The 14,095-nt window shown below is 34.1% G+C and overlaps 1 protein-coding gene across 6 annotated transcripts in view; it reads right to left on the bottom strand.

Annotated features, from left to right (window-relative positions):
• Positions 1-14,026, bottom strand: part of LOC144964705 (nonsense-mediated mRNA decay factor SMG5-like) — a 53,175-nt gene extending 39,149 nt beyond the window's left edge. For 2 of the 6 annotated variants that reach the window (XM_078899240.1, XM_078899243.1), the window contains exons 1-13: positions 13,957-14,023; positions 12,431-12,600; positions 10,229-10,327; positions 8,747-8,870; positions 8,136-8,292; positions 7,217-7,321; positions 6,084-6,173; positions 5,507-5,585; positions 4,726-4,851; positions 3,921-3,992; positions 2,753-2,967; positions 1,322-1,465; positions 82-167 (exon numbers count right to left, since the gene is read on the bottom strand). In XM_078899240.1, coding sequence (XP_078755366.1) covers positions 82-167; positions 1,322-1,465; positions 2,753-2,967; positions 3,921-3,992; positions 4,726-4,851; positions 5,507-5,585; positions 6,084-6,173; positions 7,217-7,321; positions 8,136-8,292; positions 8,747-8,870; positions 10,229-10,327; positions 12,431-12,507 — 1,374 coding nt within the window. In that variant the 5' untranslated portion in view covers positions 12,508-12,600; positions 13,957-14,023. Of the gene's footprint in view, positions 1-81; positions 168-1,321; positions 1,466-2,752; positions 2,968-3,920; positions 3,993-4,725; positions 4,852-5,506; positions 5,586-6,083; positions 6,174-7,216; positions 7,322-8,135; positions 8,293-8,746; positions 8,871-10,228; positions 10,328-12,430; positions 12,601-13,956 lie in introns of all 6 variants that reach the window. The other 4 variants (XM_078899241.1, XM_078899244.1, XM_078899239.1 and 1 more) reach the window with 3 other exon arrangements.
• Positions 14,027-14,095: the final 69 nt, after the last annotated feature.

The following is a 14,095-nucleotide window of genomic DNA, read 5'->3' as shown; positions in this document are numbered from 1 at the left end:
GCATTTATGTCTTTTTTCCCCCATTTTATTACATTTAATATCAATATAATCTAAAAAGGGTCTCTTATAAAATATACTTACTTTGGACGGTTTGTTGGTCTTCTCCGTGTTTTGTGCTGCCAAATCATCATCACTGCCAGATGACTCTTCCAATTTCAAATTTTCACCTGATTTATAAAGCCAGAGAATAAAACAATCAACAAACAAATAAGCCTAAGTCTAAGCAAATGAGGGATAGTGCCTATGGATAGCATTGGAACGGAACATAATTAAATGTTTTCTTCTATTGTTGTTAAGAATCAGAGTTTAAAAATTCACGAGGCAAAAATTTACTTAACTTTTACAGGAACATATAAATCAAACCCCATCTGAGCACCAAACTCCAGTCAAAATACATTATAGAAAACATACTGAATTATATAAATATAAGGAAAATCAGCAACACTGAATAACATCATTTATTTGTATCTTGACAAAGGAAAAGTGCTGAGATGTCTATTTCTCAGAGCAAAGGTTACTCTCTTAGAACTTCTTACAGTATAATAATACAAGTTGTGTAATCGACATTGCATAAGGCGATTACCCATTCAGTACAGAGATATGAGTTATCTATAAATTGAGCTATCGGGAACTGTATGTTCTCAAAGATTATATTAAATATTAACATTTTCACCAGAGAGCTGTCACAGCAAAGCAAGTTTGGAATCATCAAAGTTTGAGTCACATCCTTGTTGCTGCCCCTCTTGGTGAAAAGAGGTGTACAGATAATTTTGCCATTGAAGGATAAAGTGTCAAATCATTGAATACTAAGCTGCTAGACACTGTGGGCTGAAAAACTACTGAACAAAAATGAATTAAAAAACCTTAAAAAAAAGAACAAAATACAAAAAAACAAAACAAATAAAGCCCCCAAAAACGTGAGCTTTTATATAGCGCAATATCCACTAAATGTGCCAAAAGAGCTTTACAAAGAGTTCCTGACCAACAGCAACACATAACATGTGGAACGAGACATGACGCCTGTTAGGCGATATTACAATTATTTTCAACACAGACAACACTGTTCACTGCCAGGTATTCATTTTACACCCGAGTATGATGAGAGAATGTGAGTAAAGAGCCAAAGACTCTACTATGCGCCAAGCGAGGCTCGAAAACAGGATCTTCCGATCCGAAAGCGAGTGTCATACCACAAGATTACATAACCGCACTAAACACAAATGTTTTGGCTTAAAAACCTTAAAAGCCTGATATAATGTGTGTTTAGAAATTTGTTCTTTTTTCAAAGCTGTCAACTTACAACAGGCTACAGTCAACTCACATGAAAGAGATGATCCAGCGAGTAGAATTTTATTTGGATTTTCCATATCTTCTAGAGCCCCCTGAAGTCGGAGTACAATGTGGTTTAGCACATGGGAAAACAAAGCAATCATGAACGCTGTGGCTGCCGAAGACAAGAGGGAACCTGGGAAATTTGGAAAAAAAAAGATTCAATCTCATCCTGAAATTCCAACCTTATTTGTTTCCATCAATTCTGGGGATGAGATGAGATGTCCAAGTGGATAAAGCATTTCACTATCACCCAGAGTACCTGGATTCTAGCCCCTTGATTGGCAACAAATATTTTTCTTGAGCAAGAGACGAAGCCACAATTAATCGTTTTGCAGTGCTGCACTGTAGCTGATGCCAAGGTTATCTAAGTCTTTATTCGAGATATTTCTAAGAGACAAAAAATTTTTGTTTACTTTTTATAATTCACTTACACTCAAAACAAAAAATAATATCTTGTTCTCATAGATATCAATTTTCTGAAAACCCCACTTAGTTGGGAAATTAAAATCAACGTTTTTAAAAATAAAAAATGTCTTTTCTATTTTTTCTATATCAATGCACAATAATGCTAATTCTGAGTATTCAATAAATCTATAAACTTATAATGTGTCTGAATGCCGTACAAAATGCTAATATTTTTGCATTCCACTTCAGTGGAAAAAAAATGAAGTATAAACAAATCGTTTGAGGGACCAACATATTTTGATAAGAAATTTGAGACAGAAGCTGAGATAAAAAAACCCCAAAAAAACAATTGTTTTACATGCATAAGATTTATTAAACAAACAAGCAAAGTTGCCTGTTCAATGAACGTGATGCTAACTTAAAATAAATGTTGAATCAAATTTGAACTCAATTTCTATTATCTTAATAGACAGAGCCTTTTTTGACCCAGTAAGAAAACTCTACTGAGCTTTTTATTTGGCCACAGAGAGATATTTTCTGCAATTAAAATCTTATATATTTAACTCACTTATTGTATGATTCTTTCCCGATGTTAAGAAAGGAAAATGGTTCATATAAATATAAACTTAAAGAAATCAATCGTATTCAAAATAATGAGAGGAATCACTAACTGGTATCAATTCAATGCAAGTACTCCCACTTCATTGTCACAATAGCTAACAGGAAGGCTGACACACAACCCATGTGCTAAAAATGATGGCGTCTGTTTTCGATGGGATTTGATGACCCAAATTAGATTTTTCTATAAAATCATCACGATGTCTAATCAATCTCATAATACACGCAAACCACCGTCATGTCAATTGTAAACACCATGCAAAATTTGGTGACTATTGATCCAGTGGTTTTGGAGCCTTAGTGTTACTAAAAATCCAATTTGCCAAATACATAATAGGAAACAGATCGTGCTACATCAATTCTATGATGAAGTGAGGACTTAAAGACTGAGACTAACCTCTCTTATCTAATAGGTGGATGATACAGATGAGACAACAAATGATTTTGAACACAATGCCACTATCAAGGTATTGTAAGGATGAGGGGTCACCAGGGTCACTGACCCCACGACCTTTGGCTTGACCCCAGACGGACTGTGGTTCATAGAACATGCATAGGTTGAAATCTTGCAGTGTTTCCTGACATAAATGTTGGAGTTCTTGCATATCAGTACTGAAAAAGAAGTGAAGAAAATTAAATCTCAGATACCGATTTTTAAAAAACAAAAAAAAAACACAAAAACATAAAAACAGAAAAAAACACAAAACAAACCTTACTGAATAGCAAACATTCTCTCAATCCAAAAAACGTTTTCTAATATTTAATTGAGAACAAAATTAAGTCAATAATCAAACTTTCTGAGGTCTTTTTTTTTTGTCTTTAATTATATATGTTTAGCTTTTGTTATTTATTGTAATTTATTTCTTTCACCGCATCAAAATGTGATCTTAATCTGGTATCATTTTATACTGGGTAAACCTGCTGCTGGAAATCTAACAGAAATATAATTTTCACAAGCTGAGATTTATTAATATTTTGATTTCATGGAGGATAGTGATTGTAGTTTCTTGAAGAATTATTGAACTAACAAATATTTTCACCGGGGTAAAAGCAGGTAATCTTGCCAGTTTATTCAATGTCTCACTTCAAGCCTGCTGTGAGCAACCAATTTGCCAATTGGGCAACACAGACACTGACAATCGGTTTACATGGTCAATTAATTGTATTTTTAAGATCTTAAAATTTTATTGCCACTGCTGTCCATTAAATTCACAGTTCGACAAGTAGATTTGCCACAAGTTTTTATTCTTATTTTTTCCCTTACATGAAAAATTTCCACTGCTTAAACACTTTTTGTCTTAAAACCTTTACATTATCCAATACTGCCAATTGCTAGATATTTATTCGCACTTAACTTGAGAACTACGATATATGTAAAGTGCATTCCTCAGGACACAAAACAGTGCCTGAGTTACGAGATCATAGCCTGCTGCCCACACCACAACTGAATTGACTGATTTCTGGTTATTATACTGTATTATATATTCATTTTCTATTTTCGGACCTTATATTCCATATTAAATAACCAAACACGGTCAAATTTCCCTTTCAAAAACGTTACTCACTTATTGGAAGAGCCATAAAACATTTCAAGAAGTTTAAGAAAGCGTGTGAAAAATCTTTTCATGTCTTGGTGTCTGGGGAAACAGTGAGAAAAAAACTAAGGTTATTGACGATATAATGAATTTGAGAGAAATTATCAGAACATCTGTCTTAAAAGGATCAAAACATATTGGCACGATTCAACTCACCAAATGACTTACACAATGCCAGCTTTGGTATATAATATTTTATAAATCACAAATTTTGCATTCAAGGAACATCAAAATCTGAAAAGGTGTACGTGATATAAGTTCCAAACAAAGCAGAAAGAAACATACATGAAAAAAAAAAAAAAAAAAAAAAAAATCAGCCTGCCTCCACTCTTTGAGTTAGCTTTTTCTTGTAATTTCCTTTCTGCTTTTGTCTGGCACTGTTTCATAAACACATTTTTTTTTTATCTTGAACCAGTGCCCTCTCCCTAATTTGTCACATTCAATGTGCAAGAAATTGAACACATTTGTTAAATTTTCTTTCTTAAAATTTAAATGCTAAACTCTTTCTGAGTATTGGTGTCTATCATTTCTCTATTTCATTCACACATCAATAACACTAATTCTAAACAGCAGGAAATTTAGGGCTAATGTAACATTATTACTACTATGAAAAAAATGTATGATAAAAATCTGGAAATTCAGCAATGTTATGGAATGAAAACTTTTTGCGACAATTTTTTCTTCTTGCCACATTCTATCCCTTTTTTGATGACATTGTAACATACACAACTTGTCAAATTTTTACCATTAAAAATTAAGACTGTGAAATCCTTACCTTTGCTGATCTGGAGGTAAATCTCTTGTCTGTGATTTGTTAATTTCATGAAATTTCTTAGTATTTTTCTCAAACAACCGAGTCAAGTTTCCAGATGCTCCATCAAAAGGCTTTTCACATGCAAGACTATGATGAGAAGAAAGAAAACATTACGACTTTAGTAATTAAATTAAGATGAAAAAAAAAGTAAAACATTCTGCAATGAACTGAGCATAGTCATGAAAATAAGTTGAAAAAAACCGGAGATGACGGGTAAATTTAAGATATTACACACACAAAATAGCATTTATATAATATAGTGCAATATCCACTAAAAACGCTCAAAGTGCTTCACATTCCACTGACACAGGGTAGAACCAGTAAAGCCCTGCTATCAGAATCTCATAAAAAAATAAATTATTTAGAAAATTAAGATTTTTAAAGCAAAGAATAATTATCAATTAACAGACGCATTAGTGTTTTTTTTTAATTACAAGAGAACAAAGAGGTCAACGATTTGGCCAAATTTAGTTTTCATCGATTCTGAACCAGAGGCCTTTGGAATTATGCTCTTCATAAGCCAAATGCCGTTGAGTTGAGAGTAGCTATAGTAGGTGGAAGTCTTCAAAAATATTGTTCTGTTGTATAGTATTGTATTATATTGCAGTGTAAGAAGTAGAAATCGTTTGGAAAGAGAGGGAGAAAAAAAAAGAAAAAAAAGAAAGATACAAAACAGAAAACGACAAATTCCGACAATAAGAGATGTTAAAGGAACAGAAATATTCTGATTGAGCTTACTTACCATCTCAAATAATGATAGGCTGCTTCACATCCACAGTATCTGGATCCTGACAGCGTTCCAAGCTGGTTGTGAGGCATACCTGTAGAGAGGCATTTCAATTCAATGCTTTAGAACCCAACAAAATAGGATAGAGAAGTACTATATTAATTGTGTGATACCATTGGTTGAGTAGGAAGGTAACTAACAAAAGTTAAGCAATGTTAAGGATGGTCAGTAACTGTATGGGTGACAATGACTGCAAAACTGACCCCAGAGTTGGGTACAACACTTTAAACATAGTCCAACTCAATTCAAATGAAAATTGCTATCTGACTATAAGCAGTGTCAAATATTGTAAGGGTGATAGGACATTGGGGCCTCTAAAAGGTTGCTTGAACTGTATGAAGAGCCAGAAGGCCCATGGAGCCAGAGTTTATCCTGGTTTCTAGAATGTGAAATGGAAAACAGCAATTGCTTACTACCCTTTGGATAGAACACTAGTCTAACACATGTACTGTATGAAATTCAAACTTTATTCCATATTGCATGTTTGAGGAATAAATGAAGCATTTTTAAAACTCATCTCACTCTCCCTTACCTAATCCTGGGAAAAGCATAAAGGCCTGGTGGTAGTAACGGTCTGAGACGGCTGGCATTGCAACTCTGTCCACATCACAGATATAGCGTGCTAAAAGGAAAACGAAACAAAAAAACAAGCACATAATTGCTGCCATATTTCAAAAAAATTTGAGACAATATTTAGGATTACTAAACAAATAAAATTGAGATTATCATTTACTTCCATTCTGCAATTCTTCATAAAAATAAAACTTACAATTTGTGACTTATTTACTTTTTGAGATATCACTGTTTTTAATCAGAAAGGGTAGGTAACCAGGGGAATTGAAACACTTTTTAATCATTTGGCAGTGGGGGTGTGTTGAAAATTAAGATAAATATTTTTTGTTGGAGAACATTTCTTTGAAAAACAAAAAACGAAAGAAAAAAAAGAAAGAAAGAAATTAAAACTAAGACAGAAATGAATGCATTGATGTAAAAAATTTAATTTTCATGAAATGACCAAAATTGACTTTCGAGTCAACCAAGATCAAAAACTCTTTTGGCAAGATGTGCACGATTTTCCTCATATCACCATACGAGTAAAGACTGGTGTCTATAAGAGCCAGTGAAAGCGGAAATTAGACAAGACAAACCAACATATTAGCCCTTGACTTGTCATGAGACAAATAAACTACATTAAAGAAACAATATAAAATTATACAAGATTATTTACCTTTTCTCTGACCTATCTATTTTCTAGTGACAAAAATACTCAACTTTTGATATAGTCCGCTAAAGTGACATCTTTTAAACTTCAATGATATTTATTTTTCAGGATATTTCTCTGTAACTTTGTTGAACAACTGTTAACCACTTATCTATATGTCGTATGCCCCCATCATTACAGAGAAAAAGTAAATTCTAAAATATAAACAAAGAGCAAATATGGCTACCATAATCATAGCATTAGCAACCACATTGAATACACATCTAAAAAATTTTTTTTTAATTTTGGGTATTGGTAAGGGATGTAGCATAGGGATATAAATCTTTTTTAAATATATGTATAAAGAACAAGATTTTTGTCATCTTGATGTGCATTTCTCCCCTTAGAGGGATATAAAAGTGCCAAAAAACAAAACAAATCACATTAAAATGAGGACAACATACAAATATCTCCTAGGCAGATAAGACATCTATGGCACGCACGCTGGGCCCATTCCTGGATACTGGGACTAACGGCTTTGGCACTAGCGGCACTGTCTCCACGACGACCTGGTGGGAAGAAAGGCGAACAATACAAAAAATACACATGAAGAAAAGATGATCTGAGAACCCACTTTCTCAATAAGAAGAGTATTCAACTTGCATGAAAAGCAAGTAACTCATATTCAAATAAAATTGTTACAAACCTTCATCATATAAAAAATGTTTCTGGTATACCTGAAGCAATTTGGTGTACTCTTCAATAGACTAGTGTCTTATTTAGGGAGTACCAAGCAATCCTGGACATTAGAAGGAAAGAGTGTAGGTGTAAGTAACTCACAACACAGAAAAGGGGGATGACTCCAGCTCCGTGCATTTCATTTGATGGCAACGAAAGCCTACAAAGATGCTTGTCATTTTTAATCAGATAATCACAACTGATACAGACTCAAATTGTTTTATTTTTTTTAGACTAAAAAAAACCAACAAAATAACTTGAGCTTTTAATATAGCACAATATCCACTAAACATGCTCAAAGCGCTTTACAAGAAGGATACCATGACACCTGTTTGGCATTATTACAACAATGCTGTTAACGACCAGGTACTCATTTTACACCTGAGTACAGTGAGAGAATGCTTGGCGCATAGTTGAGCCCTTGGAAAAGCTCTTTATTCACATTCTCTCACCGTACTTAGGTGTAAAATGAGTAAACAGCCTTTTCCAAGGACTCAACAATGCAAGGCTCAAACCCAGGACCTTCCGATCCGAAAGCGAGTGTCAGACCACAAGACCACATAGCCACATAAAGGATTTCTAATAGAGCATTACAGATAATGGGATGCAAATTAAAGAAATATTATAAAGTGATGAGATTATTACCTGTCCTTGGGTCTGGAAGTTGATAGTAATCTATCACACCGGCAAGTTTCAGGGAAAACTCTCGCTGCAATCTAAACAACAAATGCTGGTAGTAACCCACAGCTGCTGACAGATGTGTTCGATATGCAGTATCAACTGATCCATGGTGTCGCACACGCTGAAATACGACATGACACGAAGGAGTATTTTACAAATCATAAATTCATAGTAAAAAATCCTAAAGACAGCAACAACAACAACAACAAATTAATTGTGAATTCCCCATGGGAATATGCCCGTTTCACTTGTTAATAAGCAAAAATTAATGTTTCCGGAGATTTAAAAAAAAATCCAAAAAATATTACAAAATCTGCTGCTTACTTTAAGTATTAGTTTTTTACGAGTGCAATTTTTAGTTTTCAGTGAAAATAAAAAGGTAGACATTACAACTAACTATAAATAAACAATATATGTCATCAGTAGGATTAAATGACTTAGAAGATGACGGGATATTTATTAACAGCAAAGATGATAGTTGGTTATCTTGATCATTAAAAATTTTTTAGATCTCTGTCTTACCCTGACATAAAACGAAATGGAAACAGAGGGTCACAAAGAAACACAAGACTCACATCTCGACTCCTTTTGACGACTTGAATCACTTCGTAAAAAACTTTTCTCCATAACACTTCCTCTGCTTTTCGGCCATATTCAAGAGGGTTGTAGAACATCAATCTCTCGCAATAGTCCTTCAATCTATGTTCAATGGAGAGATTAAAATTATCAAAATGAAATGAAATTCCTCTGATTGATCGCACAGAAATGTTTTATTAATAGGATCTACCAGACCTGCCTACTTGAAAATGAAAACAATTCTTAAATCTTAGGATATAAAAATTATAATCGCTATATTTAATTTTTAAAATCAACAATTTACTTCGAGATGGATTTAATAACACTTCAAAACCCTTAAAATTATGTAGCCTGGCATCAACTTTCATTTTCGATAAGTTTTAGTGACTTTGAGAATTGGAGCCAAAGTTCGTAAATTCTACAATTTTTTTGCAATGGTAAACAGGTCTGGTCTATTTCAATGAAAGACTGAATCATGAGCAGGAGTGAAGTCACATTAGCAATAGAGTTGGAATCTCTTGCTCATGGAAATTTTGACGTTGAAAAACGGATAACCTTGAAAACAGTTCAATGCCTAATTAAGTCAACCATCTTGCAAATGAAAAAAAAAATGAATTAAAAATTTATCAGAACACACATTTGAAATTCACAAATCGCAGTCAAAATTACAATAATAGCATTCAGTGTATCTCAGATTGAAATACTATGTGAATTTTCAATTCTTATGTTATAGATCTTTAAATGAAAGAAAAATGTCTGATCAATAATTAGAAATGTTCCAACAAACACTTTTATGGCTTCATATTAATATGACAAAATCAGATGGAAAGTTCATATAAATCAACCTCCAACTGACCAATAACTTATTCTAAGGCTACACAAAATAATTGTCGACTTAAAAGAGTCCTTTATCCTTTCACTAAGCCCGAGACACATCGATGGAACTGTTCTCTTGATGACTATAACCAGATTTCTACAGCTATGACAATTACTATATAAATAAGGAGCATGTCATGATTTTAATAAATACAGTCTTACAATTTAAGGGTTACTTATCCAATTGCAATTGCAGCTATACAGAATAAGTGCCATCAATCTATATTGCGGCAATTACAGTTTATGAAAAACAATAAAAAATTCCAAATGTTTGAAAGTAAATGGGAAACAGATTTGGTTGGTACTAAAAGATCTTGAATAGGCAAGTCTATTAATTAAGTAAAGTCTTCCTTTAGACAATGAAAACTATAACAATTTATAACTGTGTCTGAAATATGAGCAGACATATCTAACAATTACTTCTTGTTTACATTTAGACAGGTAGATGGTTAATTTTTTTTAAAACGTTCCACTAAATCATACTGGTATTGCTACACCAACACTGCAGAATGGAAAGATGGGCCAGAAGAGAAAAAGATCTTAATACACGCTCATAACAGATCTGTCAGGCCTTATTATAACATCCTACATCCTCCCAAACTCACTTGATCCTCAGTCCAACAGCATCCTGACGGAAGACTTCTCTGTATGCCTTCTTCTCTTGGTTAATTTTGTCAAGACATTTTATGGCTTCAAGAGCAGCTCTGTTCAGATATATAAAAAAAAAACAATGATAAGTTATGACTCTTTAAATTTAAAGGCTGAAAAATGTACTTTGGTACATTTGCATTTGTCAATTGACTGATTTTATGACCTTGAAACTGTTGTATTTCTGTTAGTGACCAGACCACCATTTGGATTTCAAAACTGGATTAAAATGGATACTTAAGAGAAATGTTATTGGTGGCGTTTTTATGCACCTCCATTGGCGGTGTAAAAAAAACCATGGCCGACTAGAGTACTATAGTTACGTCATGAAAAAAACGCATCGTTTCTATGCACCTCCGTTGACGGTGATGGTTAATTAATGAAAATGAAAATGTTGCTGCATACGTCCATGAGGCTTAAATAGTTTTTGATTGTAGTTTAGCACGCTGTTTAGTGATTACCGATGTATGTTTATACAATGATAATACATTAAAGAATAATAACAATAATTTTAAAAATCAAAGGTAAAAAGAAACTTGGCACACAAATACTGATCTCAAATAAATAAATAATTTTAGAAAATTAAAATCGAAGTTTTTTTTAAAACACCTCCATTGGCGGTGTAAAAAAAACCATGGCCGACTAGAGTACTATAGTTACGTCATGAAAAAAACGCATCGTTTCTATGCACCTCCGTTGACGGTGATGGTTAATTAATGAAAATGAAAATGTTGCTGCATACGTCCATGAGGCTTAAATAGTTTTTGATTGTAGTTTAGCACGCTGTTTAGTGATTACCGATGTATGTTTATACAATGATAATACATTAAAGAATAATAACAATAATTTTAAAAATCAAAGGTAAAAAGAAACTTGGCACACAAATACTGATCTCAAATAAATAAATAATTTTAGAAAATTAAAATCGAAGTTTTTTTAAAACCCCCCCCCCCCCCCCCCCCAAAAAAAAAAAAACCAAACAAAAATGATATCTATCTCAATAAAGTAAACTTTTTTAAAAAAATGTCTGCAATGGGAATCGAACCCAGTACTTTCAAGGTTAAAGTCTGACAGCTTGTCAACTGCGCTACGGAGCCACCTGACCGTTCATCACATTTAATAAGGTCTTTCTAAATCATTATTTTACCTTCAGTACAAAACTTCTATTTTCTGGTTTTATATTTCGATTTTTTAGATTATTATTATTTTTACATAAATTTATTCACAAAAACATCCTACAGATGTCAATATAACTTTCGCCATGTGCCAAATACAGAAACATAATATCGCTGATGAAATTGGGTGGAATGCGCATGCGTGACGGAGATGTATAAAAATGATCCGTTAAGATAAACCGTCAACGGAGGTGCATAAAAACATTACAAATGTTTTTTTCTGGGATGAATTTAGGGCATGAGGGATAAAATTTTACTTCAAATTCAAATTTATTTACATGTTAAGTAAAGATATTTAATTAGGTACTTGTTGCAACAATAATTTTGATTTACAAATTTCTGATTTTGTCCTAAGTTGAAATATACCCTATTTTATCCACGATCATAAGGGATACTAAATTGGCACCAACACAATAGATAGGGTAACTCCTCATGAAGAAAATGAGACAAATCATTTAATTTAAAATACACCCATGATCCATTCATAAACTATAAACAAATATCTATGCTTTTTTTTTTTTCAGATTCAGAGACCTGTCACTCAAAAGCCATAATAAACGGACCACAGTCCCTAACCCATTTATTAGCTCACTGCCGGAGTGACAAATAGACATTTTCCTTTATCTTCGAAGTTAAGTACCTAACAATCCACTAAGACATACAAAGTTGAGTTTTATTTTTAGTCAAAGTCACAAGTCAAGTCCAAGCCATGCCATGGGCCACCTGACTTAATTTACCCCCAGAATACCGATTTCTTGTACCAACACTATCTCCTCTTCCTCAGAATACTTCTTTCATTTAAAGTTGTTTACTTTCAGCTATTCTCTACATCTCTGCTGATCCTGTTGACTGTTGACTTACCGACTCTTTAACTTTAACTTTAACCACTGAAACTGAAACTTTAACTTACTTTTACTTAGGACTTGTTTAAGTTATGAACCAGCAGTGACACTTTATTATAACAATTCTATTTCATATGCTCACCTGTACACTTTTTTAGCACTGTCAGAGCTTGAACTGATTCCATTGGGTTCTGACCGTTTCTTCATTTCTTTTGTCATAAGAAGTCATTGTAAAGGAAACATCGTATTTTATTCCAACCAACTTCAATTTCTCTGAACAACATTAATTCAGAAAAGTGAGTGGAGCAGGCACTTATGTTGGTAACAACAAGATATGAAGTGAGTAGAAAAGTGCCAGAAGACAATAGAGAATAAAAAATTTTTTCGCGGCGGTGGTGGGGTTTGAACCTGCGACCTTATTGGTACGACAACTCCGCCTGGCAGGTGAGAGCGTGGCTCTACCGTGTGAGCTATCCACGAACACAAAAATATTCGTTTCAAACCCAAGTCATTTCTAGATCCCTCTCTCACCCACTTCTGGGACCGCCGATTCGTTCGCCCACCACCATCGCGAAGTATTTTGACCAGCAGTTAAGCTTAATAGCCAATATTCTCAACACAAACATATAACATAGAAACGATTGAGACATTGAGTATGCTCCGGTGTATGGGGTGAATTTTTAATTCAGAAAAGTGAGTGGAGCAGGCACTTATGTTGGTAACAACAAGATATGAAGTGAGTAGAAAAGTGCCAGAAGACAATAGAGAATAAAAAAATTTTTCGCGGCGGTGGTGGGGTTTGAACCTGCGACCTTATTGGTACGACAACTCCGCCTGGCAGGTGAGAGCGTGGCTCTACCGTGTGAGCTATCCACGAACACAAAAATATTCGTTTCAAACCCAAGTCATTTCTAGATCCCTCTCTCACCCACTTCTGGGACCGCCGATTCGTTCGCCCACCACCATCGCGAAGTATTTTGACCAGCAGTTAAGCTTAATAGCCAATATTCTCAACACAAACATATAACATAGAAACGATTGAGACATTGAGTATGCTCCGGTGTATGGGGTGAATTTTTAATTCAGAAAAGTGAGTGGAGCAGGCACTTATGTTGGTAACAACAAGATATGAAGTGAGTAGAAAAGTGCCAGAAGACAATAGAGAATAAAAAAATTTTTCGCGGCGGTGGTGGGGTTTGAACCTGCGACCTTATTGGTACGACAAAAAAATTTTTTTATTCTCTATTGTCTTCTGGCACTTTTCTACTCACTTCATATCTTGTTGTTACCAACATAAGTGCCTGCTCCACTCACTTTTCTGAATTAAAAATTCACCCCATACACCGGAGCATACTCAATGTCTCAATCGTTTCTATGTTATATGTTTGTGTTGAGAATATTGGCTATTAAGCTTAACTGCTGGTCAAAATACTTCGCGATGGTGGTGGGCGAACGAATCGGCGGTCCCAGAAGTGGGTGAGAGAGGGATCTAGAAATGACTTGGGTTTGAAACGAATATTTTTGTGTTCGTGGATAGCTCACACGGTAGAGCCACGCTCTCACCTGCCAGGCGGAGTTGTCGTACCAATAAGGTCGCAGGTTCAAACCCCACCACCGCCGCGAAAAAATTTTTTATTCTCTATTGTCTTCTGGCACTTTTCTACTCACTTCATATCTTGTTGTTTCTGAACAACATTGAGTCATCCATTTTGTCTTCAGTCGATCACGTGATTACAAGAAATATTTAAAAACTTTCATGGAATAAAAAAGTTCAGAATATAACATCTCACTTTAATGACAAAAGTTG

This window comes from Berghia stephanieae, chromosome 2 (genome assembly GCF_034508935.2).
Source record: "Berghia stephanieae isolate SIO BIC M18660-M18661 chromosome 2, UCSD_Bste_1.3, whole genome shotgun sequence".
In the NCBI taxonomy this organism is placed as follows: domain Eukaryota; kingdom Metazoa; phylum Mollusca; class Gastropoda; order Nudibranchia; family Aeolidiidae; genus Berghia; species Berghia stephanieae.
This window is presented reverse-complemented; position numbering and strand designations above follow the sequence as displayed.